Source organism: Anarrhichthys ocellatus, unplaced genomic scaffold (genome assembly GCF_004355925.1).
Source record: "Anarrhichthys ocellatus isolate YVR2014 unplaced genomic scaffold, GSC_Weel_1.0 scaffold32, whole genome shotgun sequence".
NCBI classification, from domain to species: domain Eukaryota; kingdom Metazoa; phylum Chordata; class Actinopteri; order Perciformes; family Anarhichadidae; genus Anarrhichthys; species Anarrhichthys ocellatus.
This window is the reverse complement of record NW_022280062.1, coordinates 2939441-2954981: the sequence shown is the minus strand read 5'-3', so window position 1 is coordinate 2954981 and position 15541 is coordinate 2939441. Positions and strand designations below refer to the sequence as shown.

The window sequence follows — 15541 nt, the reverse complement described above, 5'->3', positions numbered from 1 at the left end:
TTGAGAGATTTGCATTTGTATTGTAAAATATTGATGATAAATTTATATATATATTTATATAATATATAATCAATCAATCATGGCTTTGCTAAAAAAAGAACTCTTTTCCCCTTCGATGCTGTTCTGAAACATGAAACACTGTGTGTGTTTGACCATTGCATACTACGTTGCCAATACTACAGTGTGATGAGACTTTTGTTCTTGCATGAATCGAGACACTGTTCTCCTACCTCATGTTGTGATATAAAAAAATATGTTTTTTAAGCAGAAGAAGCTGCATCTCTAACTGTTTATCATCATTGATATTTACTAGTAAATGACATACCTGTAAATGCTTTTAGCTAATACCTCAGTTGTATCTAGTGTTTGTTTTTTTTCTGTTTTTGCCCTTCCCTGATTTCGGATCTTGTAAATATATACCCTGTATAGATAATGAACTTGGATCAAATTCAAGTAAAGTTCTGTAGTGTCAAATCAGTGTGGTCTGTCGCCTTTTTTATTTGCCATCGTCACTTCCTTATTTGCTTAAGATTCGAGTCAACCGCAATATGAACAAACAAATGTTTTGTGTTGCGTAAACAAAAAAAGAGCGGCATCTCCCGAGCCAGAGCATGTCAACCTTTACATACACAAATATGTTTTAGAGCTGCAACAGCTGGTCAGTCAATCGTTGGGGGATCAACAGAAAACGTTTGACTCGTTAAAAATGACAAACTGAGCTTGTTCCACTCAAATGTTAAGATTTCAGTTTTTTCTTCGTCTTTTAGATAGTGAAGTGAACATTGGGCAGATGAATCTATAATTAAAATAATCCTAATAGAAGCCCTGAATATGTGATGAGCAGTATTGCAAGAGGTACTCAAATAATTTTATACTAGTGTAGAAATACTCTTTAGAGTAAAAGTATTGTTTAAAATATTATCAAATATTCTGAAAGTACCAACAGTAAAAGTAGTCATTTTGTGTTCAATAGTCCATTTCAGAAAAATGTACATTATATTATTGTATTATAATTATTGATGCATTAATATATTCACCATCTAAATATTGCATCAGGTTAATGTTAGAAGTTCAAATGGATGTGACACAAATTAGACTATAAATCAGAAGTTGTTTGTCCAATCATCACAAAACTCGCAGGATGAAAACAGCTCAGAAGGACGCGCCTTAAGTTCCACACATGTCCATGGGCTTGGTTTAAATATGGCCATAAATCAATGAAAATATATCCAAACATCACCAGCGAGGGGTATTTACAATGAAGTTGTTGGAACATGCGTTATCGTTGGAACATGCGTTGTCATTAGTGCACGTGTGTAAGTGTAAAAGATTAAGACCATTTACAGCTCTCAACTTCTAATCCGTCTGTGTTGGCTTGAACTCGGGAATCGCTACTTGCAGCTATAGTTTATATATATTACTTTATATACTGCTGGGTAGCTTGTGAATTCCCCTCTTATTGGTATATTATATTTGTTGATTATATTTTGTATTAATATGAATCTGTAAAGTAACTAAAGTTATCAAGTAAATGTAGTGGAGTAGAAAGTACAATATGTCCCTCAAATGTAGTAAAAGTAGCAGAAAATGAACGGTCTTGAATAACATGCAAGTACTTTAAAAATGTTGCCTAAACGCAGTACTTGAGTCAATATACTGGTGAGAAGTATATCTCATGGTATATTATACTGTGGCTTAAGTTTCATCAAGTAGAGCAGAGAGATTTTCATTGGATTGGATTATTTTTGAGTAAATCTTATTTTGATAGCAAGGCTGCAAAATCTGAGTGTAAAAATTGTGTTTGTAATTTCATATTTATATTTTCTGCAGCTTTTCAGCATAATCGCAGAAAGCCCTCTGACACATCTGACTTCAAAATGGCTCCTGCTGAACCTTAGTTTCAGGAGAGATGGACAATTCTTCTTTCACCAAACATATTACAATTCATTCTTTAGTTAATCCTTTTAATAGTTGTTCATACATTTCACTCAAAAAAACACAAAAGTCAACCTCGTGGCACATAAATATGAAGTCAGGGGATCACCAAAGTCATTAGGATTCATTATCATAGGACCATGAATGTATACCAAACATTGCAATCCATCCAACAGTTGTTGAGACCTTTCATTCTGGGCCAAAGCGGTGCACTAACTGACAGACACGATACATTGAAATGTCCACTCACAGAAGCTGTCAGGAGGAACTGCTGCCAGGCCCTGCGTTACCTCCGACACTGGACAGACGGCACATAAAACGATCGCTATCAGAAGGCTGTTGAGGAAGCAGAGCCAGGCGATGTTCAGACCCAGGTATGCAGGTATCCCCACAGGTAGCAGGAGGATCATGGCCAGGAAAAACAGGAACGGGGCCCATGTCTTCAGAAATATATGTATGGTTTGATGAACGACATCTCTTCTGGAGTGAGCTCTACTCTGGTCTGTGCTTTGGTCTTTCAAAGGAGGATTTTTTAAGAATCGTGTGCTGCACGCAGCATACAACGCTGCACAGCACAGAGTCAGGAGGAGAAACATGCAAACCTGCAGGATCTGAGTGGTGTGGATTATCCAGCACTGGTGTATCTGGATGTGGTACACACCCTCCATGACAGGAATCAAGTCTGACAGCAGGAAGACGTAGAGAACAGCGAGGTACCACAAGAGGCCGGTCACAAACAAGCAGACAATGAATGTGGTCCTGCCAGTGACGGGTTGCAACCTCCGAGTGACTCTGAGGAAATGGTCCAAACCGGCCACGACTACAACAGGCCACTGCAGAGCATTGCACATCTGTCCAAGGATTTGAACCAACAAACATACGTGGTACCTGGTCAGCTTCAAACCCAGGAGGAAGACGTATCCATCAGCGTGCATGTGAAGGGTGGTGACAAAGAGGGTCAGGATTGTGTCGACGACAGCGAGGGAAACACTGAAAACTCCCAGGAAGCTTTTGCAGATGTGGTTCCACTGGAGAAACACCAGAGCGCAGCTGAGCAGACATTTTCCTCCCAGACCGAGCAGGATGGAGGGGATGGAGATAATCATGGTGTGCAGTTTTTAACCAGAGGTGCGTCAGATGCAGTGGGTCATTATGGAAAATCTGCCGCTGCAGGGGGGAGAGAAAGAGCATTTAAGCAGCATTTTATCATCCGTTTGTTTTTGCCAACCTCAATATACGCAAGTCTTCCAACTCCCACAGGAAATATGTGGTTCTTTGCTCCACTATGTTCTAGAGCTGAGAGGAACTGCAGTGATCACGTGATCAAATTGTCAATTCAGAAATATTGTTTAAGATTGGACTGATTACAACAGTAGCACACATCACACCAACTGTCAGCAGATAATGACTCGAATGCTGCTGAACTCTGACCTGACTCCCTTTTTTTTCCAAATGATCCTTGCTCACTTCAATCCAATGAGAAGAGATACAAAAGACACAAACTGCCAGAAATATCTCCTGTGAAATACAAAAGACTGTTCTAACTTTGGAAGAAAATACAAGTTAGTGTTGGACCCCACTGATCATAGCAAGATGCTGATTGAGAAAACATCTTTTCAGGCTTTTAAATGAAATAGAAGACTTCTGTGACGACCCTCACCAGTTTTCTTCAGCTTTGACGGAAGCGTTTCACGCGTCTGCATGGAGACAGTGTCCAACAGAAACCAGGCACTTCTTCTGTTCCAGTTAACAGCAGAAACCTCAAGCGTCTCATCGAAGTGTTTGAGATGAAGGAAGCGTAAATGATGAAAAGACGAACTGAGTACTGATTAATCTGTACACTTCAGGGGCTTCTGGTTTCCCCAAAGGTCGTCATGTTGATTTTCACCAACAAAATTTCACTTCTGCTTTGCAAAACTGTCATTCACTCTGCAACCATTTCAGTTAGCTCAATCTGTGACAATAAACCCAACCAGGAAATGGAGCACAGGCACACAGTCTACACTGAGTTTAAAGGGAAAGTGGTATTATTTCATAAGGATATTATATAATAGGAATATTACTGCTATCTGAGTAATATTATTATTCCCTCTGAGGCAAATTTGTAATTTGTGATTTTGGGCTATACAAAAATAAATTGAATTGAATCTGAGTTGGGAATGTATTTGCTTTTTGCTTGCACAGCATATTGTTTCAGGGATGATGATATATTTTTTCGTGATGAAGTTTACATTATATGCCAAAGTTATATTTTGGATTTCCTTACGTTTGACTGTTTTGAGGCCAATAGATACTAAGAGATAAAAAAAAATACATACAATTTTTGTAACTACACAATTTTCACCTCAAGGTCTACTCAGTAGCTGTTCTGGAGCTTTTGATTGTATCACACGATCTTCCTCCAAAAATGGAGATTAAAAGTTAAGTCTTCACCAAGTAATTCGACTATTTCCAAGGTAGAAGAATGAACTCTGTGCTTATTTTCATTTGTACATTTTATATTCATTTCATAGGAAAATTGACGGCACACAGAGTTCTTCAGATACAAAAATACATTTCTTATTCTGTGGGCAGAAGGTTGACTGAAACATATAATTTTTTCAAATTGTGTCACCTTTTGAACGTTGAATAAATTGATTACTTTTGCATAAATACATTTTTGCATAGTCCATGAGCAATTTGACAAAATAAATCCATTCTTTTTGAGTATGTGGAGCAGAATGGGGTCCAAACTATCATTTCTCTCTGTTGAAATCAACAATTGAGAAGCTTGTTTGAGGATTAATTTCTACTCACCCTGTAAACCCAGAAGTGAAGTTACAAAACGTCTTTTCTCTTTGTCCATAGCTGCTTCTGTGATGCTACAGCTGAATTACACTCCTCATTGGCTGCGTTTTTGTTGGCAATGCACCGGTAACAACGCAGGTAGAGCTGTAGAACCTGTTTTAAAATAGTGACACAGACATTATCAGAGAGTGAACTGAGCATACAGATGTATTAAATAAGTCCTTTTTACTATTTTTATTGCACTTTTTTGAATTAAGATAATGTTGCAGTGCTGCAACATATTTATCAATATTGATAAATCATCATTTATCACATCCAGCTTTACACTAAGTAATTCTCTCACTTTGACACAAGACTTTTGCAACACAACACTCATGCAAACACATGCAAAAACAGCATTACCTTTGGATTCATTACCTGTGTGACTGTGGTCATCTGATGTTAGATGCAGCACTGTATGTCCGTCTGTTCCCTTCATGAGGTTATCAAATATCCAGCATGAGTGCAGCTGTATTTAAAAGGTTGTGTTTAGAAGGCGTGGTTGAAAGAAAGGCAATGCCACACCTCTAAGCTCTGGCAAAGGAAGTTCACAAATCCTAAATCTTGTTTTTAATACATTATTTTAATTTACATTATTTACATTATTTTAATTTATTTATTTACTGTTTTATGAACTAACAATTTAACAAATTATACTCCACTCCTTCTCCTAAATAGTTCTCATGACTGGATTTTGTTTGAACTCGTCTGTCATTCAAGACAATCAGGTCGGAGCCAGCTACTGTATGTGAAAGGATCGCATTTACACCAACATCCAATCACATAACAAGCTCTGCCCCGAAACAACGTTTTAATGATAATGAACTGAGTTTTAAAATACTTTTACATTATCAATTGTATAATGTCTTAACTTATTTGTAATTTAGAACACTTTGGGTCCAATAATAGTAAAGCAGAAAAAGCAAATGTTAAGTATTAAACTTGTACTAAACCACAATACTAGATTACATATACTTTTAATTAATAGTTTGGTTTTCTTATTTTGTCTTTAGATAATAAATCAATCAATGAATACAATTTAATATATTATATATTATTTTTTGTACTATTTTTAAGTAACTAGTAGCATAAATTAATGTATTAAATAAATGTATTGGAGTGCAAAATATAACATACAATTGAAATACTCAAGTAAAGTACAATCCCCTCAAAATTAAGATAAAATAAGTTAAGATAAAATAATATTTATTAGTCCCGCAGCGGGGAAATTTACATGATTACAGCAGCATAGTGGATAGTGCAAACAAGAGGTATCGTAAAAAACAAAAACAAGATCAAAACAAGTATTATAAATAAGTAATAAAACAGTAAAGAATATTAACTAAGTAAAAAATCCACAATAACTAAAAATATTATATATACAGACAGAATTATTTTTTTTTTTAACTTGAGTACAGTAGGCTACTTGAGTAAATGTACTTTCCACTACTGATTACATTTGTATTTATTTATTGTTTAATCTCTTTGTTGTATTGTTTGTTAAACCTGATCCGCCCCTCACTGTGTATTATGTGTGATAGGTGTGTTCAAAAAACAATAAAGAGTTAAAAAAAAATAGCAACTTGTCAGTTTATTAATTGATTATACTTTAAACACTGTTTATAATTTAAAACGACTCAAAAAAAGTCTGTAGATTTCAATTTTGCTGTTTCACCAAACGTGGCGCTGTCCCTTTAAGAGAACCCCGGTCCTGCGCAGAGACGTGCCCGCTGTGTGATACCCCTGAACCGGCCTAGAAAGCATCACTTCCCTCTCGGTCGTGCGCCTGTCTTATCAGCTTTTTAGAGTTTGACGGCGCTGTCCGTCTTTATAGTGTCTAAACACACTCGGTCCTTGATGAAGCAGTAGCGATATGAGCGTGTCTGCTTCTCTCTGACACAGTAAGGCTTCGTTTCCTTTCAGAGGTTCAGACCGGGCTAACGTTAGCTAGTGGAGCTAATTGCTAGGTAACGTCCGCTGTCAACACATCAACAGTCACGTGAGAGCCGTTAGAATCTAATGGTTAGATGAACAAACGTTAACTATCAACCAGTAAACTGAGACAAAAGTTAACTTTTAAAATTTATGTTACCTGGAATGTGAATTATTTATCAGTTAATCCTTATGAATGAATTATTTATGAATGACACTTGAAATAGTTTAATTATTGGTCTTCACATGTTTAGGGATGCAACAGATGTTTAACTCATTGTCAGTTCACCTGCTGAAAAGCTGGAGCCAGAGAATGTTTAGTATTTTAGCTTCATAACTGACTCAAAATATTTAACTATTAACAACAATCATATACACAAATGCTATTTGACATTAGTTACTTGGTAACCGACTACTGAAATAACCCACTAATTGTTTGAGCTCTATTTAAAGTGGAAATCCTGATGAATGTGTGTGAAAACAAAATAAATTGGGAGTCTTTGGTGCCTAAAAACCATCTTTTAAACAGACGTTTCTGTTTCTGGCTTCCCCTCCAGAATGGAGGACTCAGCATCGGAGCCCGTGACGCAACCCTCAGCGGCCTCCGGTCAGCTGTCGGAGTCGGCCGGGTCCTCCTCCACGCACCGGGATGGCCTGGCCAAGTGTCCAAGGAGACGGCGGAAGGCGGCGAGGTCGCAGCGACGGGGGGGTAGTGATGAACAGCTGCTCGGGGAGATTGAGCGGCGGAGGTTGCCTGGTCAACACGAGCACTCGGAGCCCTCTGGCTCGGCGAGTGACACAGCGGAAAGCTCTCCTAAGAGGTTTGCACTGCAGGTTGCCAGCTGGTCCTCCGTGCCACTGCCTCAGCTCTGTTGCCCGGGACAAGATGTTGTAGTGTCTTGACCTGCCCCGTCCTCATTTTCTCTCTCCTCACAGGAGAGCCCACTTTCTACATGGACCATATCCAGCCACTCACTTCGGACCCAAAGCCTGTATTCTGCCCAACCCAACTTCAGTCATGTAAGCATGAGGGTCGAAACTTTGTCTCTGTACTAAACTGGCATGTACCAAAAAAAGCTTGTGTAACTGTGTGAGATAAGATAAAATGGGGAATGCTGTGATTGGATGGTACATGACATGGGATGGCTAACGGAACAGACCACGGATGCTCGTTGTCATCTGATCTAAAGAGTGTTTCCTCTCACTTGATCTGAAAACACGGACAAAATTGTGCGCACAATGCCTGTGATCCGCCACGCAAGGGAAGAGAGAGACAGGTAAAGAGGAGGAGAAAGAGTTTTAATATTCTGAGGTTTGGAGTTTGGACGTCACTCCTTCAGGTGAAAGTGTCACAACAGTTAATGAATGACTGCAGCTGTTGTAGATTCACCTTTCACTTTACTTGGAAGATGAGGTAAGACCTGCTATCATGGTGGCATTTCACTCTATATGGAATGATTATGTAACAGTCAACTCTATTATCTGTTTCTGTGCGTCTATTGTATTCATTTCCAGGCAAAAGATGTGTTTGTTTACTTCACTTGTGTGTGTTTTCGTTTCCCAGGCACATCCAGGACCCGGCCAGCCAGCGGCTCACCTGGAATAAACCGCCCGTCAATGTGCTCGTCATCAGGAAAATCAGAGACGAGAGCCTCGTCGAGCCTTTCAAAGAGCTCTGCAGGTTTCTGGTGGAGGTACAGCACTTACATAATATATGTTTGTTCACGTATGTTCTACGAGGTTAATGTTGGTGGACCTTGGTGTCTGAAACAGCACAGAAATCAGATTCTGACACTCTGAGATGAGACGTTCTTGATTTTTTGGTTATTTCACACATTAAAGGTTCGCTATACAACATTCAGAGCATCGATATAGCGAGGTAATGTCTACCTGAGCAGATAATGAAGTCACTCTCCCTTTATGTGTGATGTCATTTGAGTTTCTCTGTGCTTTGCTTATGTAGCCGGGCCGGCTGCCCGTGCCTTTTAGTGCATGTTAGTGCACGTGAGCGTGCTCCAATTGTTAGCTCATGGCCGCCGCGTTGCTCTGCTCTCATACGCCCACCCACATGTTCCCCCTCAGGTAAACACTGTTAGCACAGTTAGCACCGTTAGCTGTGAGCCGCCGACTCAGCCCTCGCCATGTTGAGAGCCGTGTTGAGGCAATAGATATGCTCTGAATGTCGTTTTGAGCACCTTTGATGACACATCATTTTCACTTAACATTCAATTAATTGTGTTATTAGGTATGACTGTTATATACTGCTGGGAAGTACTAACAAAAGGATACATTGTTATTATTCCATTATACTTTTATTCTTTGTCTGTCTATGGAGACTGTCTATGACAATGAAAGAGGTGTTAAACTGCATTCTATGTAGTATTAAAAGGTTCTTAAAATGTCTTCCCTTGCTAACACTACATGTTTTCCTATCTTGGTCTACTGATTGTATTGAAATACATGTAAATCAATTTAAGAGTAATAGCATCTTGCAATTTTGTGTATGGGTTTATTATTAAGGGTGTCAGATTATTTGATTTCAGTTACAGTTTTGACCGTCGCTGCTATTAACTATCAAACTATTAAACTATTAAACTATCAAACTATTAAACTATTAAACTATTAAACTATCAAACTATCAAACTATTAAACTATCAAACTATTAAACTATTAAACTATCAAACTATTAAACTAGACCCGTTTGTGACACTGAAAAACAGGGAGTCTGGCATAAAGCATCCAGTAAATGAACCAGACATGTTACAGACTGCTCTCACGCAGCTAAAACAACTCTTGGCCTCACATTTCCAAAACAAGCTGTGTTTTGTCCAAAAAGACGGCCAGTGATGGCTCGTATTTACATTCCACACAGACGGCATCACGGTGAACCACACACGTTTTGGTCGTACGCTGAACTTCATTTAGGAAAGAGTACTTTTGAGAGACGTCCGTGTGCTTTGGCTGCCGTCACTAAAGCGTGTCTCTGTGTATCAGGAGAAGCAGATGATGGTGTACGTGGAACGCAGGGTAGCAGACGATGCTACGCTGTCAAAGGACGAGGCGTTTGGCTCCATACGCAATCAGCTCTGCACCTTCAGAGAGGGTGAGACTCCACGACAGAGACACATTAACGCTCAACTGAAGGCATTCATTTGACATGTTTTCTAGATGAAGTAGATGTTAAGTTCTGTGTAAGTTTCAGCTGTAAAATGTTAAATTTAAAGGTACTCATTCTAACGACTTCATGTGCTTTTGGTCCGTTTGATAACATTATTTGTCACACTGGCCACATGTTTGCCTTTGACTGACTTTAAGACATTATCTCCTTTATTGGCCTCCTGAAATATGAAAAGAATCCACTTTTTTCTTACATTCTTAAATGAAAATGTTACTTATTGTGAGCATGGTATACAGCTGTGAAAATGAAAACAAAGATATTAAATATAAAGTGTTTTTGTCCGCCTGCAGGTTATGATGATATCTCTGACTGCATCGACCTGATCATCTGTCTGGGTGGAGATGGAACTCTGCTCTACGCCTCCTCTCTATTCCAGGTAATCACACGTTTATTAGTTGATCTCTGATGTCTTCAACATGTTATACTACAGAAAAATATATTCAAAATACAGAAACATTTCTTATGCCTTGGCCTGTCTAATATTTAAAAATGTACAAATCTTTGATTAACATTTTACTTTTTATGTGGTATCAATGGTTTTCTATTTTTAAATTATTTGCCGGAATCCTTTTTGTGATCAATGTGAAAAAAAAACAAAAATCAAGAACAAACTTTTTAAAATTAGAAAATCAAACAAGACAAATAACATAAAATGCTGAAATTCAAAACTGAATTTTTGTCTCTTTTTTAAAACTATTGTCTCAGGGCAGCGTTCCTCCGGTGATGGCGTTTCACCTCGGATCTCTGGGGTTCTTGACGCCTTTCAAATTTGAGTCATACAAGACCGAAGTGGCCAAAGTGTTTGAAGGTAGAGCGGAGCGCTAAACGCACTATTGGTCGAATACGTGCGAGTGTAAACACTAGTTAATGTGTGTGTGCGCTGATGTTCGCACGTGTGTCTGTATGTGTGTTTTCAGGCAACGCGGCCATCACTCTGCGCAGTCGTCTGAAGGTGAAGGTGGTGAAGGACATGCTTCAGAGAACAGGCCGAGAGCAGCAGGAGCACAATGGACTCCTTCCTCACGGACACGCCAACAACGAGGCCGGGAAGGTCACCCTGCAGCTACAGGTGAGATCAGACAGGTCTGACAGGTGAGCGGGGACCAAGTGCTTCTTGAGCCAAGAAGTACACAAAGAAGTACACAAAGAAGTACACAAAAAAGTACACAGAGAAATACACAGAGCAGGGTGAAGGAGGACTTTAAGTCCTTTAGGTGATCATGTGCGTGTATTCTGTCCTCATTATACGACTTAGTGTGTCTGTGTCCCTTGTTTCCTTTTTGTTTTTTTAACCCTGGGTGCGTTTCTACATGTTTACAAGCTCAGTGAGCGAGTCGGGTTGCCGTGGGAACAGTCATAATAAAGTAGGATGTTTGGGAAGTTCTGTTGAGCCAGTTTCCATGGAGACGCTGAACGTTAAAGGCGCAGTCGAAGACGAATCGATATTTAATGAGCTGTGACGCTCTCGGTCTGACACACTCTGTAACTTAACAACACGCCTGACTGCTGCAGACACACAGAAACACATACACAGACACACGCACACACACACACACACGTACATAGACACAGACAGACACACACACACAGACACGCACACACACACGTACACAGACAGACACACGCACAGACAGACAGACACCCACACACACAGACAGACACACACACACATACATATACACAGACAGACAGACAGACAGACAGTAGGAAACACACACACACACACAGACAGACAGACAGACAGACAGACACACACACATACACAGACGCATACACAGACACAGACAGACAGACAGACAGACAGACAGACAGACAGACACAGACAGACAGACAGACAGACACAGACAGACAGACAGACAGACACAGACAGACAGACAGACAGACAGACAGACAGACAGACAGACACAGACAGACACACAGACACAGACAGATGGACACAGACAGACAGACAGACACACACACACACACACTGCTGCAGTTTGTCATTTTCAGTTCAGCTTTCTCTCCTCGCTCCGTCTCGTGGATAAATAAAAGGCAGTGACGGATGGTTCTGGTCTCTGAGCCTGAGTCTGACCTCACATTACATCACGTCTGCTGCATCCAGCAGGATGTTTGCTCTGTGTGTTCAGCTGACGTCAGTAAATCAGGCGGACATCACTGCTCAGCGCTGCAGTACTGTGGGAACCATGATTTGTATGCTGCTTGTCTGCACACCAGCATTTGTTCCTCTGCTTGTAGTTTCCTCTTGTACTGTGGGAATGTAAAGCACTGAAACTCTGCGTCTCTTGCTGGCTGATTTATTGAAGAGTACCCCATTGTATGGAGCATTTCGACATCATACAGCAAGGAGCAGTGCAGTTATTTTGCCTTCATCCTCCCTGCCAGAGAAGTTGTGTTTACAGTTGTTGTTCGCTGGATGTATGAACAATTACAGATATTATTGAAATTTTGGTTCAGACGTAGACGACGGGATAAACTGATTAGATTTAGTTGTGGATAGAAACATCGAGCGGCCATTTATAAAGCACTCTACAGTGTGTACACTCTTTACAAACCTTCAATTAAGTCCCATCACATTCTTACATGAACACATCATTCTCCACGTTTCATTTTTCAGCACTCCTTCTCCATACTTTTCATCCAGTTTTCTGTATTTTTGGTTAGAAACACATTTGATTGACCCTTGAAAAGATTATAATTATTATTATTATTATTAATATTCCCTCACATTTTCTTGTTGTTGGTTGCCATTTTCACATATATGTGGATGCACATGAACACATCAAAACAGTGATGGCATTTGGCCTATAGATGGCACTACAGTAACATAGTTAATTGAAATGGTCATCAACATATGTCACTATTTTGAGACCGATTCAGTGTCAAATTTGAATTTGTTTTATTGATCGTAGGCATCAAACAATGTACATTGTATATACAGATCTTCAGATGATGCCCACTTTAGTTATACACATATAGAACAAGGAGTGAAACAAAGAACAAAAAGAAAACTGTCTAACGAGGGAGTGATCTATTCTCTACGGTACATTCATCGATTTATGAAAATAAATAATAATAAAGTCAGGTCTATGGGGTGTTACATATGTAACCCATTTGTCCTAATATGAGTGTATGTGTGTTTTCAGGTGTTGAATGAGGTGGTGGTGGACCGAGGCCCGTCCTCCTACCTGTCCAATGTGGACTTGTACCTCGACGGACGGCTCATCACCTCTGTGCAGGGAGACGGTAAGAGCAGTCATACACTTCCTCTTGTCATGTAATGCCACTCTTTCGTCATGACTCATATGTATGGTGAATAAATGTGGTGAATGTCCTCTCTCTCTCTCTCTCTCTCTCTCTCTCTCTCTCTCTCTCTCTCTCTCTGTCTGTCCTCCAGGTGTGATTGTATCCACGCCTACAGGCAGCACAGCGTATGCAGCCGCGGCAGGAGCCTCCATGATCCACCCCAATGTACCCGCCATCATGGTCACCCCCATCTGCCCACACTCGCTCTCCTTCAGGCCCATCGTTGTCCCTGCTGGGGTGGAGCTCATGGTAGGAATGAAGGGGAAGGAGGCTGGTGCATGTTGCTGTTTGTCCAATTTTTTCCATTGACCAACAGATTACTGTACTATGGAATTTTCTATCTTATATATTTACCCAGCTACTTTTTAGCCATGCCAGGGAGGGCAATGTCGGTCTCTGGAGTTGGTGTTTTAGTTAGTTAGTCAGTCAGTTAGTGTGTATCCTTCCAATAACTCGTAACTGCTTCTCCTTCCAATCAGATCACCTTGTCCCCTGATGCCAGGAACAACGCCTGGGTGTCGTTTGACGGCAGGAAGAGACAGGAGATCCAGCATGGAGACTGGTAAAGTTCATTATCAGCTGCCGTTTCATCACATCACATTTATTTTTCCTCCATTTAGGATTAATTTGCTTTTCTCTCGAAAACAGCATCAAAATTACTACATCTTGTTACCCGGTGCCCTCAATCTGTTGCCATGACCTAGTGTACGACTGGTTCGAGAGCCTGGCTCAGTGTTTGCACTGGAACGTACGCAAGAGGCAGGCACGACTGGAGGACGTCTCCGACTCGTCCGACACTGAAAACTGAATCAGCCGGTGCTTTCAACGCTCTCCACAGCAGCAGAGAGGGCGACGGTGTCGACAACATTCTCGACACGTAAACGCTGGACTGTGAAAGTGAGAGCATGCGTGTCTACAGCCAAATAAGTATTACGTTAGCTGATGAATAGCATGTTTATTGAGCATACTGTGATTGCAGTATTTTATACATTTGAGAAAGCATCGCACTACATTCCAGGGCAAAAATAATCTGCAATTCTATCTGTATTTTACCCGCAGAAAGCAGGATTCTCACCCACAAATGAAAAAAAAAACAATTGCAGTTACTTAAATGATTGCAATATATTCATATGTTGGAACACTCATCGTCAATGTGATGCTCAGTGTGTAAAATGTAGAGATTACTGTGATAAACTCTGGGGGATTATAGTTAAAACACACTGATAGATTAAGAAGAAAAAAAAGTGTAAATGTAAATTTGTACATAAAAGATTCAAGGATAAATGTAATTAATGTCATATTTATGTGATATTTATTTAGATGTAAGCTTAAAAAGAACTACCGAAGGCTACTGTTTATTTGTTCTGTACAAACATCTTCAGCCGACTCTCTGTACATCCCAAGAGAAGCTGGAAAGAATTTCTTCTGTCGATTGTCTTTTTTTCCCCTAATTGCTTTCTTCTCTAATTCTACAAGTCAGATTGCATGATGTAGAACAAAACTAAATAGAACAAGTTCCACCAGTCATGTTATTTTCATGATCATTAAACTGTGAACATGAAAGGAAGTAGTGCTAAAATAAGTTTAAATACTCACTCTTTTGTTCAGTCTGATCTTTGTGTGAACTCAAACTAATTCCTATTAGATAACATGAAAATATAATGAAGTGCTGAATTTTTAGAATATAGGCCTCATCTGCAGGAGTGGATTTGTGGGCTGGGATTTTTGTTAGTAATAATAATGGCAATCATTTTAACATGCATTTCTATATTGCTCTTCAAATCTGGAGACTTAACATTTTAAGATTGTTCCTGGACCTCTGGACATCCTGGTGTACAACTATAGTCTAATCTGCAGTGGTTTTAAAAATGTCAAAAATTCAATATATCAATTTAGGTCCGTAAACTTTTGAAAAGGTTTTAAATGCAATTTCCCTAGCTATTACATGTTGTAGCTTGTTTTCAATGGGTATATTTTTCCAAAGGACATTTTATTACATATTTTATGATATTCTTATTGCATATGATTTTATGCCTTTTAACGATATAGCATGCTGTATTATAAATTTTTTGTTGACATACAATACCATGACTATGGTAATTGTTTATACTATACTATGACTTTTAGACATACTATACAAAATGTTTAAACAAAACGCAGTCGAAAAAAAGTCAGTTTGTCGAAAAAGGCAAAAAAAAATCAGTGGTGTTTAAAAAAGTGAAAAAACTATAAAAATAGTGAAAGAAGTCTTTGAATAGGCTGTTGGAAAAAATGAACAAAATGTCATAGTATAGTTTTTCAAACAAACAAGTATAGCATGTTGAAGAAAGTAGAATAAATCAAAGTATAGTATGCCGATAAGTC

General features: G+C 39.4%; 2 protein-coding genes across 5 annotated transcripts; one reads left to right on the top strand and one right to left on the bottom strand.

Annotated features, from left to right (window-relative positions):
* Positions 1-1954: 1954 nt before the first annotated feature.
* Positions 1955-3884, bottom strand: gpr160 (G protein-coupled receptor 160). The gene is made up of 2 exons (XM_031865049.1): positions 3596-3884; positions 1955-3102 (listed from the first exon to the last, which is right to left on the bottom strand). The coding sequence occupies exon 2, from the start codon at positions 3039-3041 to the stop codon at positions 2148-2150; it is 894 nt and encodes a 297-aa protein (XP_031720909.1). The 5' UTR covers positions 3042-3102; positions 3596-3884; the 3' UTR covers positions 1955-2147.
* Positions 3885-6492: 2608 nt separating this feature from the next.
* On the top strand, positions 6493-14769 carry nadkb (NAD kinase b). 4 transcript variants are annotated; one of them, XM_031865032.1, is made up of 12 exons: positions 6493-6662; positions 7251-7514; positions 7630-7713; positions 8258-8387; positions 9688-9796; positions 10162-10247; positions 10577-10679; positions 10789-10940; positions 13018-13117; positions 13269-13426; positions 13657-13739; positions 13826-14769. In XM_031865032.1, exons 2-12 carry the CDS (start codon positions 7252-7254, stop codon positions 13983-13985), a joined length of 1428 nt encoding a protein of 475 aa, XP_031720892.1. In that variant the 5' UTR covers positions 6493-6662; position 7251; the 3' UTR covers positions 13986-14769. The 4 variants fall into 4 exon arrangements, with proteins under 4 accessions (XP_031720892.1, XP_031720890.1, XP_031720891.1 ...); XM_031865030.1 differs by having other exon boundaries at positions 6493-6728; XM_031865031.1 differs by having other exon boundaries at positions 6493-6783.
* The last annotated feature ends 772 nt before the right edge of the window (positions 14770-15541 follow it).